Here is a 17,319-nt window from a genome sequence, read left to right as displayed (position 1 = left end):
ATTGATTTTGAATTATCGTGACTCTTGTAGATAACATTCAACGCTTTATTTTCAGGAATATTTTCTTGTTTGAAAAATAAAATAAATAATTCACAAAAATTAACCAAATATATTCCTGTTTTTATTGATCTTCTTCGTACGTAATAATATTTGCTTTTGTTATACAGTTCTTATAAAAGGTAAACAATGGCACAGGTTAATGTAACACCGAATTTAGTGAATGTAGCCATTTATTATCTTTATAGGATTTTGCAGATGCGAAGAATTATCTGACATATAATATAAAATCTGTTGGTTTGTTTAGCTTAGTGTATCACTGCTCAATATTTTTACACTTAATTAATCATTATTAGCAAGATAAATAGGTTATATAAAAAAGAAAATGGTGATATATTCATATTCCTCTGAAATTTCATATTGTGGCTTTGGAATGCTAGTTTTGAAGGAATGTATTCAATAAAATAGCAAATACCTTGGCTTGTAAGATCATTAATTAGATTAATTTTATATAAATAGAATACATTAAATTCACAGTTTTAACATAACGTTTTTAACTGTATAAAGATACACTTAATTTTTAAAACTTGGGGGGGGAAACTAATAGAAAAATCAAACTTTTAGAAAATATAATAAAAATAAATTGCCAAGATATATCAATAATTTTTGTTTCCTTCTTGTGAGTATAAATTAAATCTAAATTATATTCAAAAACGAAAAGAAACAAAAAAATTTACAATTAAAATATTATTATTATTATTATTATTATTATTATAGCAGGTCCCTAATTTATTTTGTCAGAATCAAATATGCCAAAATAATATTTTCAAGAAGAAAATTTTAAAAAATGAACGAATCTGAATAACTAGAAGAAATAAATAAATTATACCCTAATAAAGTCGCAAATATTAAATCAAATTTTATTTAATATCTAGGGCTATATTTTAAATTAAAATCACTTATATTCAATAAATAGATAATCTCGTGTTATTATTTTTGTGTATTTCCTTCTAACGAAATAACTTAAATCTAAAGTGTAATAATCTTATTAATTTTTTTTACATTATCAGTAGATTTTAACTTAAAAAATTCAGTTTTCACATTTTTTATCACTAAAAATATTCTTATAGCATTTTTAAGAATAAAAACAAAACATGAAATTTTTCTATAAACTTATGTAATGTGCAGAGCCATCCATTAATTACGTGTATAATTTTAACCCACTTTCACCCTTTCCTCCATGTCGTGTACATTGATGTACTGTACTTTTAGCAAATCCTTTCTCCTTTAATTACGTTTACAATCCCCCTGGTATTGAAGAAATGACTAAAAAGTTCTGCAAATAGTTTCTAACTAATAGTTTATTCACACGATAGTAAGTAGGCTTATAACAACAAATTCATATGCCACTAATATTACTAAAAAAGAGTCCATTTAGACAATGCCTCGATCTCTTCCTTCCCATTGTGTATAAAGATGTATTTTTTGTTACACCTTCCCCGTTAAACTGTACACGTAATTAATGGACTATAGGCATACATTTCCAAATACATCATAAAATTTAGAAAACGTTATATATATTGTCAAATATCTATTTTATATTTATATCTATCGTAGGAATTCTGTAAGAATATTTTAAATGACGAAAATTTTTAAAATGGAATTCTTTAAATTAAAAAGCCAGCAAACAAAATTGAAACGAATATTTTAATACCATTGCTATTAAAATAAACAACTAGTATAAAATAAACTCGAACGTAACCAATTGTTTTTTTTTTTTTTTTTTTTTGGTAAAATAAATGGTTTCGAGCAAATATAAACAAGTTCCTCAACTCTGTGTAAAGCAAATAGAAACTTGTCCAATTACCAATCGGAGGCTGGTTACGTTACTTAGGTTATGTTGTCATTTTTGAAATTAAAAATATTGAAGGCAGTCCTGCCAACTATTTATTGTTCCAGTGAGCGATAACAGTCTGAATTGTGGAAATCTGGATAAAGAAATATTGTTGACATAATGTTGTTTGAAGACATACCAAAAGTAGTTTGCGTAACAATTATGGTATCTGTGAGACGTCCCTCTGGGAGCGGGACAGTTGACAGCCATGTTGAATGGCTACTTCTAATTATCTTTGCTGAATAGATGGAGAGAAGATAATACACTAAAGTGATACACAGATGATACGGTGATGATGTGATTTAAATATTGATGAGGACAGAAGAAGAATGATCATGTCCATAGTGGTGGCAAACAAAGGCAAACTTGTCAAAGTGGTTCAAGCAAACAAGAACATGTCCATCATTAAAAGCAAGACTGTAATAAAACATGCAATCTATCATTTGGTTCAATGGTAAAAAATGTATCTTTTACTTCTGAAGTATGCTATGTAGTATGCAGTGACGGATTTCTCTTTATGCCCACTAGGCCCGGGTCTAGAAGTGAAAGATTTTGGGGCGCAGAAATTCAAAATAAAATAAGACATATCAGTTGAGTAGCATGGGTGATGGGACTCGATAGACCGGCGCCTCTGAAAATGTTCTCATCCATCGCTGATGAGTAATACTAATACATATATATACTGTATTTTGCATGAACAAAGTAGTAATAACGGCGGGTTTTCAATAGCAGTGCCTTCAATAGCTTTCTTTTGATATTTAAGTCTGCAAAAATACAATAATTGCAGAATTATAAAATAAAATTATTCAATACAAAAGTGGTACTATTAATTTGGGACGCCTGAATATTGTGAGCCTAGGGACACCATATTTCTAAATACGCCACTAGTAGTATGCTACTAGTATAATGTTGGTATAGTTAAAAAACGTTTTACTCAATACCGAAAATTCCGACAACGGTGTGAATATGTTCGTGTTTGCTTACCAATTCCTCAACTATGTAAACAGAAAAGTTATTTTCCATAATCATAGCAAACTCACAGTAATATTTAAATTTAAATTAACTTACATACAATTGTCAGATTTAAATTTACATACTATTCAAAATTTAATTAGCATAATTTTAAAAACTTTCAAATTTACCGTCTTTAAATCGAACATTTTAATTTTTTCATAAGATTATTATTGGAAATAAGCTTTAAAAGGCTTTTTTAATCACATTCATTGTGGATTCGATCAAGTCTACAACGAGAGCGGCGGGATAACGAGGAACGGACGTCCATGAAAAATTCTTGGGAATTTGCTCTCCAGGATTCGATCCCGGGTCCCCCAAAACGGTAGGGTGACGCCTTAAGCGCCTGGCCCATCCAGCTATCAACAAGCTTTGTGTTACACCCGCAATGCTGAAAGGATACTCTAAAAGAGCGTAACAAAAGAACTTTTTTTTCCATACAGAGAACTTTCTACATAAGCCATATAATAAAAAAAGAAGTGGAGTAAAATTGACAAAATAGTGTACGCCAATAAATAAAAATAGCTTTAAAACATTTTTGACAAGTTTTTTATTTTTCAATGTAAAATTGTTAAGATCTATTATCAGGACAACGGGTTTCTGTCTCTACTTAAATAATTAAGTAAAAAATTGCGTATTGTTATTTTTCGATGACTTCATTATTTTATTAATCTAATAATATCATATGTTCCATTTCAATTAATTTTATTAATGGTTTACTAATAATATATTATTTATACACTACTTTTCAGTGTATGGATTCCTAATAATATCTGGCAACACTGTACATTTAAATCACAATTCATTAGACTAACTACACGTGTTTCACTTTGTTTACATCTCTTACTTCTAACAGTGTTTCAAAATACTCTCGAAAGTATAGTTTTATTGTAAAAAAATCAAATACGTATATTATATATAAATGTGATTTATTGATTAATAAAGGATGTCGTTGTTGACTTATCTTCGATGTAAACATAATCTTTTATGTCGATCTCTACGAAGATTTTATCGAACTTCAGTTAAATTTAAGGTACGTATATTGTTTAAACTTTTAATTTTAGTTTAAAAAAATATATTAACATTCCGGTTTTATACAGTCGACTGAACAGAGAGTTTTTTCTGGTATACAACCATCAGGAGTTCCACACATAGGTAATTATTTTGGTGCAATTAAGAAGTGGATAGAACTTCAAGATAATGGCTATGATTGTGTGTTTAGTATTGTAGATCTCCATGCTATGACTACAGATTACAATGCAGAAATTTTAAGGTAAATTAGTTTTAAAAATAGGTTAAGTAAGTTATTAGAATTTGATGATATGTTTTTATGAAACTAAATCAATAACCTTATATTTATAGTTATTTAAGGCAGAAAAAATAAATTATAAAAACAATATAATACATAAATAAGTGAAATTCTATGTAAGAATATGCCTACTATAAATCTCATGAGGAAATCTTGAATTTGAGCCAAGTATATGTGTACATAGTTTTTGCTTGTTTACTGTTTCTTTTACGTATGCAGATATCACACTTTACAATCTGAAGTAATATTATAAAGCACTCAGCAAATCATTATATATATATACGTACTTAACACCTTACACTTGCCGAGAAAAAATATATTTATTTGCAACAAACACGCAAACGTTTTCAGCCTGATTTACAGGCCATCTTCAGGCTTGGAATACATTTGAAATTAAAATTCCATCCATGGAATACAAAAATTCAAATTCAAAATTAAATAAGGAACAATCAAAATAAAACATTGAATAACTAACATAAAGCAAAAAATAACAAAAATATATAAAAATGTAACAAATGAATACGTAAGCATTAATAAATGCAAACTTCTAAGACATACAATAAAACCACTATATTGATTGGTTAGAGCCCTTATTAAACTTTTTAACCATAAACTTCCATGCAGAGGGAAGACTTTCTGCGTCCCTCGCATTAAGACAGCCTTCTTGTAATCTACTTCTAAAAATCTGCAACTTTTCCGCTGTCAAGGCTAATGATGGAGACGATAAAGGATTTATGATGGCCGCCTCATTCCATTTGACCGTAGCTCCTGGCGCTTGCGCCATTTGGGACAAAACTGTTGCATTAGACCCCTTTCTGATATTATAACCATGCTCCTTGATTCTAATTCCTAAACTTCTAGTGGTTACTCCGATGTAATCTTTTTTAACGCCCAATTGCATGTTTTCATACGGAATTTTATAAACTCCTGCTTTCTCTTCTGCCTTTATAACATCTTTATCATTCCTGAGGATTTTGTATAAATTAGGGGCCCTTTTTATAAGCATCCTCGAACTTTTTCTGTGTGCTATTTCTTTCATGATTGCATTCATATTTTCATTATATGTAAACTTTACAAACTTATTGGGAGCATTCTTAAAACATCCTTTCTTGATGTTGTGTTCATATTTCTTAATTATTCTAGGAATAATTAAGAAATATGAACACAACATCAAGAAAGGATGTTTTAAGAATGCTCCCAATAAGTTTGTAAAGTTTACATATAATGAAAGTATGAATGCAATCATGAAAGAAATAGCACACAGAAAAAGTTTGAGGATGCTTATAAAAAGGGCCCCTAATTTATACAAAATCCTCAGGAATGATAAAGATGTTATAAAGGCAGAAGAGAAAGCAGGAGTTTATAAAATTCCGTATGAAAACATGCAATTGGGCGTTAAAAAAGATTACATCGGAGTAACCACTAGAAGTTTAGGAATTAGAATCAAGGAGCATGGTTATAATATCAGAAAGGGGTCTAATGCAACAGTTTTGTCCCAAATGGCGCAAGCGCCAGGAGCTACGGTCAAATGGAATGAGGCGGCCATCATAAATCCTTTATCGTCTCCATCATTAGCCTTGACAGCGGAAAAGTTGCAGATTTTTAGAAGTAGATTACAAGAAGGCTGTCTTAATGCGAGGGACGCAGAAAGTCTTCCCTCTGCATGGAAGTTTATGGTTAAAAAGTTTAATAAGGGCTCTAACCAATCAATATAGTGGTTTTATTGTATGTCTTAGAAGTTTGCATTTATTAATGCTTACGTATTCATTTGTTACATTTTTATATATTTTTGTTATTTTTTGCTTTATGTTAGTTATTCAATGTTTTATTTTGATTGTTCCTTATTTAATTTTGAATTTGAATTTTTGTATTCCATGGATGGAATTTTAATTTCAAATGTATTCCAAGCCTGAAGATGGCCTGTAAATCAGGCTGAAAACGTTTGCGTGTTTGTTGCAAATAAATATATTTTTTCTCGGCAAGTGTAAGGTGTTAAGTACTACGTATATATATACAATCTGAAGTAGCAAATATGGCTCAATTCAAGCTCTGAATGAGATGTTTGGGCTTATTTGCTCTTATAGGTATGCTCTACAGAGAGGTAGAGCATACCTAAAGGAGGAAAAAAGTCTAAGGAATCACACCTCTACAAGCAACCCTTTGCGAGATACAGCCCCCCAAAATTGAGTCATGTGAGATCACAAGTTGCATCGCTCTGCTAATACTATTGCATTTAACTATTTAGCCCACGTGACTATGCCAGCTTCGAGTAACCCACTTGACTGTTTATGGAGTACTTGATGTTATGTAGTTGTGAGGAGCGCATGACTACATGCAGAACATCAGTCGAGGTGAGCGATAGCGAGCCTTGATGTCACAGAGTGTGGAAAATAGGCAGTATACTGATACGTGTTAAAAACTGACCTTTGGAGGCAAATATCTCACAAAGGGTCACATGTACAGGGGTCAAAAAACCCTACATTAAGAGTTTGAATCTTACTGCAAATGTAACTTTAAGAGATTTAAATACCTTATTGTTTCTTTGTATCCCCTCTATAAGTCAATCTATCAAATACTGAAAGCACATAATCAGCCCTGTAAGTAACTACTTTATTGACAATAATTTTGGAATCCCAGACATTTAGAGACCTGAAACAAAATCTTGGACATATAAAAAGCCTAGTAAAGAATATTATTATTTCTAGTTTTTAAAATAGTTATCTTAATAATTGATGGAAATCTTGACTTCAAAAGTTATATAATTAACATGATTAATTCCATGAATTATGACACAATTATGAGACTACATCCATTTTCCAAAGTACTTGCTTTTCAATTTTTAAAATAAATTTGTACATTTCTTCGAAAAAATTTTAATCTAACCCTAGCATAGTATCATCTATTACTTTTAGATGAATTATATTTTAATTTTGTTCAGATAACATAAAACAGAAATAAAAATTAATACAAGTTTCATATATTTACAGTCATATTTATACAGTCAAACCTCAGTTTTTGAACATAATTCATTTCTAAAAGCTGTTCTAAAATTGAAATTTTTCCATAAGAAACAATATAAAATGGATTAATTCTCGACACCTAAAATAAAGACCTTTTTTTTTTACCTTTTTAGATGAATTTTTAGGTATTTTTAACATGAAATACAATGTAATATTATATATAATATAATACTGTATTATATATAATAAATTTTTGTTATTTAATTTGACTTAAGCATCTTTAAACAAGAATTGTTGGATGCCATTTATATCACTTAAATGTTGATTAATGCAGTTTTTATTAATTAATTTGATTTAAATTCAACTATGGCTCATACCAAAAAACAGAAGCAGTATCTTTCCCGTGTGTCCATTGAAATCTAATTTAAATTGTAATGTCATCGATGATTTGTGTTGTTACATCTAATGATGCAGGCGATCTCAGCACCATTAACTTCTAACTCAGTTGTTTGATCAGACCATCGACTTTCTTTAACATAGTAAGTGTAGGGAGTAGACCATCTGTGTCTCTTTAATCTGTGGTTGGCTCTTGCCAAGTAGCTAGATCGACAACTGAGATATCACAAGGCAAATTATGAGTTCAAAATTTTGTTTGTGAATCAATTTGTTTGAAAAGTGAGTCATTCGAAAGCCAAGGTTTGACTGTGTGTTAAATATGTTATAAAAATTTATAATAGTTATTCATGTTAAATATTTTTAAGAAAAAATCGTTAATGAAACTTATATTAAAAAATATGTTTAAAGAAATCTAATATTATAATAATTTAGTCTATTTTATTTACTTTCAATTTATTGTGAGTTATTAGTATTCTTAATTTTTGACTTTCCTTTCAGAGAAAATATATTTATGATGACAGCATGTCTTCTTGCTTGTGGAATAGATCCAAAAAAATGTATTTTATTTTTACAGTCTGAAGTAAGTTAATATTTTAAAATAAAATATTTAATGTAGTATCATAAACAGCATACTTGTAAATTCACTAGCATAAAATTCTAGCAGAAAAACTTTTAATCAAAAGCATTTTTGACCTTATTTACAGGTCATCTTCCTGCTACACAGCATTAAATATTACCAAACAGCTTAATGGCTTTCAATAGAACATATTACAAAATTTGAAATAAGTTGAAAGTTTAAAATTTTCTACTTCTGGAACATTTTAATTTACATCATTTAAAAAATAACCAATAAATTAACTAATTAAATGTAAAATAAATAAATAAATACATAAAGATGTTTATTAGTTTAAAACAGGCCTGGCCAGCCTGCGGGCCGCATGCGGCCCGTCACGTTAAATTGTGTGGCCCGCTAAGCGATATTATATATCTATTAAAACTTTTGTTTCCCGTTATGTGTATACCAAACAATCAAATAAATGAAAATTTGCATGTGTCATTGTTATATATTATATATTATAAATTATATAACAATATATTATATTGTTATATAATTTGTTATAAATTTGCATGTGTCATTGTTAATAAAATCTTATTCATTTTGTATTTGTTTTACTTTTTTTAAAGCATGTTTGCCTTAATTGTGGCCCACCGTAATGTTAAGCGTGATCAAAGTGGCCCGCGAAACAACTTGGGTTGGCCAGGCCTGGTTTAAAACATAACAAACTGAATGAAGCTTTCCAAGCAAATACTTCTTTAAGCATTCTACACCAACATTAACCAAAATCTACATAATTTTATGTATTGGATTATTTATAATTTGGGAATCCCATTATCTACATGACTGCTACAGAATCTCACATATTGGCATTGGACCAGTTATACAGTTATATATAGTTCTGGACCAATTATCTAGCAAGCTTGGGACTGGAAATGGTCTGTTTTTGTATATGAATTAAATGTATACTTAAAATATAAAATAAACAATAGAAAGTTAACAACAAAATTATATTTAACGGGTACAAATTAATATCCTTCTAAAGCAGAGTCTGTTTGATCATTATTAATCTTCTTAAAACATAGAATACCAAGTCTAGTGTAATAAGCAACATAAAAATTAAACAAAGAAAAGTAAAGAACACAATGGAACTGATGGGATAAATATATCACAAAAATCAAAACAAAGTGGCCACATGGCAATTACAGCTGTGTTATAGCTTCAGAATTCAAAAATAGCCAGGTTATTGGTCTCTTTTTGTACTTTATGATTAAAGTTTATGCATCTGTTGGTTTTCACGGACAAATATATTTACAGTTGTTATAATATCTTTACTTCTTAAGGATTTCTAATTGGCCAGGGTATTCTGGCCATGCATAAGTTGACTTGCATCACCAGTATGCATCAGTCCAGGTTCATGTGATGAATTTCATATTTGAAAGGGCTTTAAGACTAGCTTGTTATTTTAAAGTTATTTAGATCTATTGACTTCTTTAAAGCATTTTTATTATAAAAAATTTTGTAGCAATGCAGGTTTTTTTTTGTTTTGTTTTGATAAATTATGACAAAATAAAAATCATTTTATTTTGGATATTATTACAGTTGTATTTTCTTATAACATATTAATTAATTATAATAATTTGTAAACAATTTGCAGGTGTGAAAGATTATTTTTCTTTAATCTTTATATAAATTTTAAAATACATCATATTTTGTAAAAAATATTTGAGTGTACTATAGATTACCACCTATGGAATTTCGGGACTTTGATTATATATTTGAACTGAGAGGACCGAGACGAGTTCAACAGTACCCTACTTTTGGGCTGGAGGCAAAAAATAAGAAAGTTATCATACTTTTTTCGGCAATCGCGCGATGATTGGGAGTCGCATCGCTCTCTCTGCTAAGCCTATCGCATGTTTAACAGGCAGTCCGGCAAGTCAGCTATATATACCTTCAACAAAGGCAGATGTTGATCCACGAGCACACTGATCGTCTACAGTTTGAGTTAAGTCCTTTTTGCACACCCTCGCGCTCGTCGATCTTGGGGGTTATGGCTCCCCAGTCTCGCTATCACTCGCAGTCGGCTAGTACTACGAGCCAACCGTGCTATCGCAATCAGGAGTCAGGATGCTTGAACAAAAATAAAAAAAGGAACTGGCGTTCGACTGTTCGTGCTCCCGACAGACTCCCTCCGGGAGGGGAGCCACCGGCAGGCTGCCAATTGTTTAACGTCACTAGTTATTGATTCACGGTAGTTCTTGAACAAAAGAAAAAAAGGAAGTGGCATTCGACTGTTTGTGCAATTTCTCGCTTTTCAGAGTGCTTTTTTAATTTGTTTGCAGACTTTACTGCAAGATGGCAGCACTAGCAACTACGATGCCATCTGCATGAAAGCATTAAAAAAGTATGATAACTTCCTTATTTTTCGTCTCCGGTCCAAAAGTAGGGTATCGTTGAACTCATTTCGGTCCCCTCAGTTCAGATATATACTCAAAGTCCCAAAATTCCATAGGTGGTAATCTATAGTATCCCCAAATATTTTATAAATGATCACTAACAATGTTTTATAAAACAGTTTAATGCTAAATAACAATAATTATTTAAAAATATTGACTCTATCTGAAACATGTTTATATTAATTTTGAAATAAATTTTAATTTTTTTCACTTAGGTTCCTCAGCATACCCAACTAGCATGGATTCTTGGCTGTCTAACAACTTTGCCCAGACTATCTCGATTACCTCAATACAAAGTAAATATAAAAAGAAAGAAAATAAATTTTAATGTCTTATTTACATTAAGGAAAAATTTGTATTTTAGGAGAAAACTGAAAAGCTTAAAGATATACCTTTAGGCCTATTTATATATCCTGTTCTTCAAGCTGCTGACATATTGTTGTATAAGTAAGTACATTAAATATAAAATTAATTATTGAAGCAGTCCAGAAAACATATATAATGATTCTTTTAGTATAAGTTAACAGGATTATTTAAATAAAGAATGAATTGAAAATTAATACTGCCAAATATATTCATACTATCCAAAATTCTTGAGTCCACTAGCTTGAACTTAGAACACATAAACTTGAATTAGTATATTTGAAGTGTACGGTATTTAAATGCTAATTTATACATATATACTTGGAAATTGGACAAATTGAAAATATGCGATTCAAGGCTATATAATAGAAACACTAATTTCAATTTGAAAAAAAATACTTTATTCATATATGTTTAAACCAGGGCCGTGGAGTCGGTAGATTTTTACACGACTCCAACTTTTTCTTACGATTCGACTCCGACTCCGACCAAGGACAGACTTGTTAACAAAGTAGGCCAGAAAATTCTGTCATGTGATCTCAGAATATTAGCATCAATAAATATAGTTCTAATAATGATAGAACGTAGAAACTTTTTTATTCTAAAGCTAAAATATTCCTCTAAGTAATGAGTCAATAGGATAATTTTTACTTTTCTGGCTGTTAAATATAACAGAAGAAAAGTGTAGCGATCAGTCAAAAAATGATCCCACCCCAAATTTTTGCATTTTTGAACTCGGCACCTCAAAATGTCGAGATATGCAAAAGATTCGGGTTTTTGTTTTTTTTTTTGTATGCACGAATGTTAGAATGTATGGGAGGCACGATTTTGAATCAGATGGTTTAACACAGGAGTTATTAAGCTTGAAATGGTTGAACTAAATCGGTTTGTACACATTCTAACATCCATTTGCACTTCTCTATGTTTCAAGGCTTCTCGAGTCCAAAAGAGTAAAAATCTGAGAAAGTCATTTTTTGACTGATCGTCATTCTTTTCCTTTGTTATAGGCCTATACTGTATAACAGCCGGGAAAGTAATAATGACGACGATTCTGATTATTATTTTTTTTTAAATACAAAATAAAACGATTTTAAAAAATTAATCAAACATTAAAATTTGACACATCTACTGAATATATAAGTTCACATTTATTCATGTTCATATTCTTATACAAACAAATTAGTTTAATAAAAATGTTGTACTGTACATAATATATGAGTATATTGGGTAATATGTAAGTATACAGATACATTAAACTAAGTCAAGAATGAGAAATATGGTAAAAAAAAAAAAAGATTGCTTATTTTACCATGTTGATTAATTTATTATTTTTCATTTCTGTTATAAACTGAATTACTCCTTACAAAAAAATCACTTCTATTAAGTCAGCATTCACCGAAGCTCTTAAATCATATTTAATAATTTTAAGAGCAGAAAATAAATGCTTTACTGAAACTTGGTTGGTGGCAATGCTGTGACAATCAATGTTGTATTTTGGATAATGTCTGGATAGTGCAGTATTGCCATTTTAACATCCAAAATTGAAGAGTGATCAATGTGAATTATTATTTCCAGTGAACAGTAAGTATCATCTTCAAATTTTGTAATATTTCCTTTTCTGTCTGTACTCATATTAGAACTCAAACTTAATTTCGAGGGTAGAGACGAGTTAAAAAAAAAAAAAAACTAGCAGATCAGCCAGATGTTGCTCATGCAAAAAGTAATGATAACAAAGATTAAAATATTTAGATTATAGCAGATTTTACCCATTTTCACTGGGTGCAAGAATTAGGTCCTCTCTCTTCCGAGACTAATTAGAGAATTTTTGGACGGGTCTAAAAGTATGTTCGATTTTTCACAAAAACGCAAAATACCGCATCTAAAATAGTATGGTAGAAACAGAGTTCTTCAGGGTAATCTTTAACCCTCTCCCTCTTCCCCCCAGCAAGAGGAATTTTGAAAAATCCCTTCTTAGTGTACATTCTTATGATGTATCCTAACTGTGTACCAAATTTCAACTCTTAACTATTTGAACTCTGAACTTATCATTATTATTATTACAGTATTATTATTATTAACCCATCTCGATTATATTATAAGATTGTGAATGCTAATAACGAGTAAAATATTCGTTAAGTCCAACCACACTGGAGATATGACACATAACCCTTTTCTGTCTCTACCCTGTCGACCTTTAATAAAGAACCAAAATTTAATAGCATTAATGCCCTTTATACACATGCTACTGTGCCAAATTTTGTTTCTTAAACTTTACCCATTCTGAGATATTGTTTAATAGTTCAGAACAGAATAAAGAAATTAAACAAATTAGATGTCAACATACGCGCATGGACGTGCAAATTTTTCCCTTTATTTGACATTTTTTGGGTTTATAGGATCTCCAAACGTATAGATTTGCAAAAAACTTGGAGAGTCAAATGTGACACAATTCAAATACTTTCGTTTTTTATATACATAACAAGTTGGGAAAGTAAAAAGGAGTCAGAGTCGGGGGATTTTTGATGACTCCGACTAAAATACCAAAACTCCATGACTCCGACTCCACAGCCCTGGTTTAAACAAAATCTATTTTGTATGGAAAAATATACATCATAGGTATCAATCAAAAAATTAGTATCCATTTTTGAAGTGAATGAAAAACTACTCATGCTTCAAAGAGATCAATATAACTTATTTTAGACATTAATTTCATAATGATGCTGTTTTGTTTCAAAAACTAGAAAACAACATTGTTTTCTTTATAATAATGATTATAAAAAAGTTCATAATGTAAAAAGTTGCAAAAACTTATTGTTCTGCAGAACTTTGAATGTATATACAATTATACAAATTATTGATTATTTTTTTCTATTAGTAAAAAATTTAATATATAAGAAATAAAAGAACTTAACACTAACAGTAGTTTCAAAAATTAAGCATGGTCCAATAAATTAAGTATATAGCCCAATAGAATTTCAGCATCTAGCTTATAATATATCGCGTCTAGCAATGTTGTTTAAGTATGGTCTTTCATTTAAAATTTTCCATAAAATACAAGTTTATGTAATATTGACACCATTATTTAAGGAAAATATGATTCATCTCTCGGCTGAAAATATATCTAGTAACAATTAAAAATGTATTTATTAGTTTAGCTTATTAATATTTTTTGAAAAATTCTTATAAAGTGTTAGAACTGTTGTTTTAGTTTTAAATGAACAACTTATTATAATTTTATTAATTTTGTATCGATAAGTCTGTTTCCTATAACAAGAAATGAATGGTGATAAATTTTTGCAGTAATATTAATCTGGCTTTATTCTAGTAATTAATTGTAAGATTAAAGTTTTGTTTTTAATTCTTGTCTTACTTTTTAAAATAATTTCTATTGTATTTTATTAAAAAAATTTTTAGATCAAATGTTGTTCCAATTGGAGAAGATCAAATTCATCATATTCAGTTGGCCCACCATCTTGCTCATCTATTCAACAATAAATTCCAAAATATATTTCCCTATCCTAAACCTTTTTATGGTAAGAAAGTTATTTTATTTTAAAATATTTCAGAATAAAAACAGTTTGTTTCTGTACAGGTACTCCTCACTTTACGACCGAGTTCCGTTCCGATGAATATGTCGTTAAGTGAATTGGTCAATAAGTGAGGAGCTTGCGCCGGGAATATAGGATCGTTGTAAAATTATACAAATTATGAAACAAACTTCAAATTTATTCATAAAAAGACTATTATAGTATGCTATTAGACTATTATAGTACTATAAGACTATTATAGTACGCTTAGTGCGCATGTCACCATTCGCCACTGACCGACACTCAAGCTGAGAAAGGGGATTCCCCGAATTGCAGGTCGAAACTTGATTGGTCGTAAGTGCGAGTGGTTGTTAAGCAGATAGGTCGTAAAGTGAGGAGTACCTGTATTCACATGTAATAATTTTATTTCAAAAGAATTTTATTGTTGATTTTACAAATGGTTGATGATCACAAACATCTTTTATTTGATCCATTATTTCAGATTATTGAAACGGTAGATCAAAATCAAATTTTAAATATTCCTTAACAAAGAATTATTTTACTTCTCTGCTCCTTACCGACACCGGGTATTATAACTATAACTTCAAAAAACGAACCTGTTACCGGTGTAAATCTTCTTATGAGCGTCTGGCTAACGTTTTCGAACCTAAAACAGTTCTTCTTCAGGCGAAGATGGATTCTATCTTTTAAATTATTCCATCTTCGCCTGAAGAAGAACTGTTTTAGGTTCGAAAACGTTAGCCAGACGCTCATAAGAAGATTTACACCGGTAACAGGTTCGTTTTTTGAAGTTAAAGAATTATTTTTATTTACTAATTAAAATTTTGAAGCCTGAAGATATTATTAATTTTAAAAACCATTGCACAAATGTTAAGTTTATTTATTCCTGTAAATAAATGGTATTTTGGAGTTTTTGTCTTAATTTTTAGTTATTGAATTATTGGAATCCAACATTTAATTATTTATATTAATGTATTATAAAAATATTGTTTACAGATTTAAAAGCAGCTAGAATAAAAAGCCTCAAATTTCCTGATAAAAAATGAGTAAATCTGAAATAAATCCAATTGGCAGAATTGATCTTACAGATTCACCGGAACTTATTACAAAAAAAATTAAAAGAGCCCTAACAGATTTCACTTCGGAAGTTACTTTTGATCCAAAAATTCGTCCCGGAGTCAGCAATCTTATAACCATTCACAGTTTATTTACTGGATTGACTGTTGAAGAAATATGTGCACGTAATGAAGGAATAGAGACGGCTCAATATAAACTTATACTTGCTGAAAATATTATAGAAGTTCTCAAACCAATACAGAAAAAAATTCAAGAATTTATGACGGATAAGTCGTATTTATGTGAAGTTTTAAATAAGGGTGCAGAAATGGCAAAATCATTAGCTATGCAAACAATAGAAGAGGTTTCTCAAATAGTAAGTCTCAATACAAATTATATATTAAATAAAAATAATCAGAACTTTATAAATGTAGTAAAAGAAAAATAAAAGAAATATTCTGTAGATCATTTACATTGGTGAAATTTTATCAAAATTACTTATCAAGCTGTATTTATTTAAATAAAATATTTTTATAATAGATAAGTCAAATGAAAATACAATAATTTTCTTAGTTAAAGGCTCGGACTCCATTTATAACAAACTGTAAATATTTAAATTTGTCAAATGAAATATAAACACACAAAAAAATATCATTTATCTCAAAATAGATAACTCAGTATAAGTCTTAATTGTACAATAAAATAAAATCTCAAAATTTCGAAAATCTTACGAGATCTTTCTTTACTTTTAACAATTAGTATTTATCATTAGTACCATGAATTTTAAAATAAATGCGAGCACTGTTCTCCCCAGAAATTACCGGCCAAATGGAATGGAATAACCAGGCAGACAAAAAAAATTAAAGTAATTAACTTCTATCATCCATTACAATTCAATGTTAATTTTATATATTCAAACAATTAAAGCTTAAAAAATGAAATGACAATGTCATCCTGTCAATTATATTTCTTAATGTTAGCTATATAGCAACACATTAAATTAGCTGAATATTATTTTAATATGTATTATAAATATACATAAAATAATTGTATGTTAAAAACGGACTAGTTTAAGAGAGAAAGGAATTTGAGGGCATCAAACATACTACACCTTTAACAAATCCAGTAGGAAGTCTTTAATAGCTTAAAAACGTTTTTGGCTGCGTTAATCAGCCTTCTCAGTTAAATGAATATTAATAACGAATGAAATTCGAAATTACAAAAACGGCATTCAAATTTACAAAAAACTGCGACTGCGCATAGACGGGTCTAAGCTACAAACATAATAAAAGAAGAAATTAATGAGCGGCAATAAATACAAGAACATTATGAGACCATAGAAGGTTTCATCTCTTTCCCGTGCCAAAGTGTATTCGACAAGTGACTTCCAGGACTGCCTATCATCTGCCTAGAAGTCACTTGTCGAATACGCTTTGACACGGGAAAGAGATGAAACCTTCTACGGTTTCATCATGTTCTTGTATTTATTGCCGCTCATTAATTTCTTCTTTGATTATGTTTGTAGCTTAGACCCGTCTATGCGCAGTTGCGGTTTTTTGTAAATTCGAATGCCGTTTTTGTAATTTCGAATTTCATTCGTTATTAATATTCGTTTAACTGACAAAGGCTGATTAATGCAGCCGAAAACGTTTTTAAGCTATTAAAGACTTCCTACTGGATTTGTTAAAGGTGTAGTATGTTTGATTTGTCTTCCAGTAAACGTTTTCTCATTTGTTTTATTTGAGGGCATACTGTATGAGGCAATTCTTA

The 17,319-nt window shown here is 29.7% G+C and overlaps 1 protein-coding gene across 1 annotated transcript; it reads left to right on the top strand.

Moving 5' to 3' along the window:
• Positions 1-3,697: 3,697 nt before the first annotated feature.
• TrpRS-m (Tryptophanyl-tRNA synthetase, mitochondrial) lies at positions 3,698-16,021 on the top strand. The gene is given in 8 exon segments (XM_067272680.1): positions 3,698-3,935; positions 4,003-4,175; positions 8,066-8,147; positions 10,798-10,878; positions 10,947-11,029; positions 14,360-14,478; positions 15,490-15,528; positions 15,531-16,021. Coding segments are annotated over 8 exon segments (1,131 nt in total). The 5' UTR covers positions 3,698-3,848; the 3' UTR covers positions 15,998-16,021.
• Positions 16,022-17,319: the final 1,298 nt, after the last annotated feature.

Source organism: Centruroides vittatus, unplaced genomic scaffold (genome assembly GCF_030686945.1).
Source record: "Centruroides vittatus isolate TY-2023 unplaced genomic scaffold, ASM3068694v2 contig_452, whole genome shotgun sequence".
NCBI classification, from domain to species: Eukaryota; Metazoa; Arthropoda; class Arachnida; order Scorpiones; family Buthidae; genus Centruroides; species Centruroides vittatus.
The sequence above is the reverse complement of the archived record's forward strand: the minus strand, read 5'-3'. Positions and strand labels throughout refer to the sequence as shown.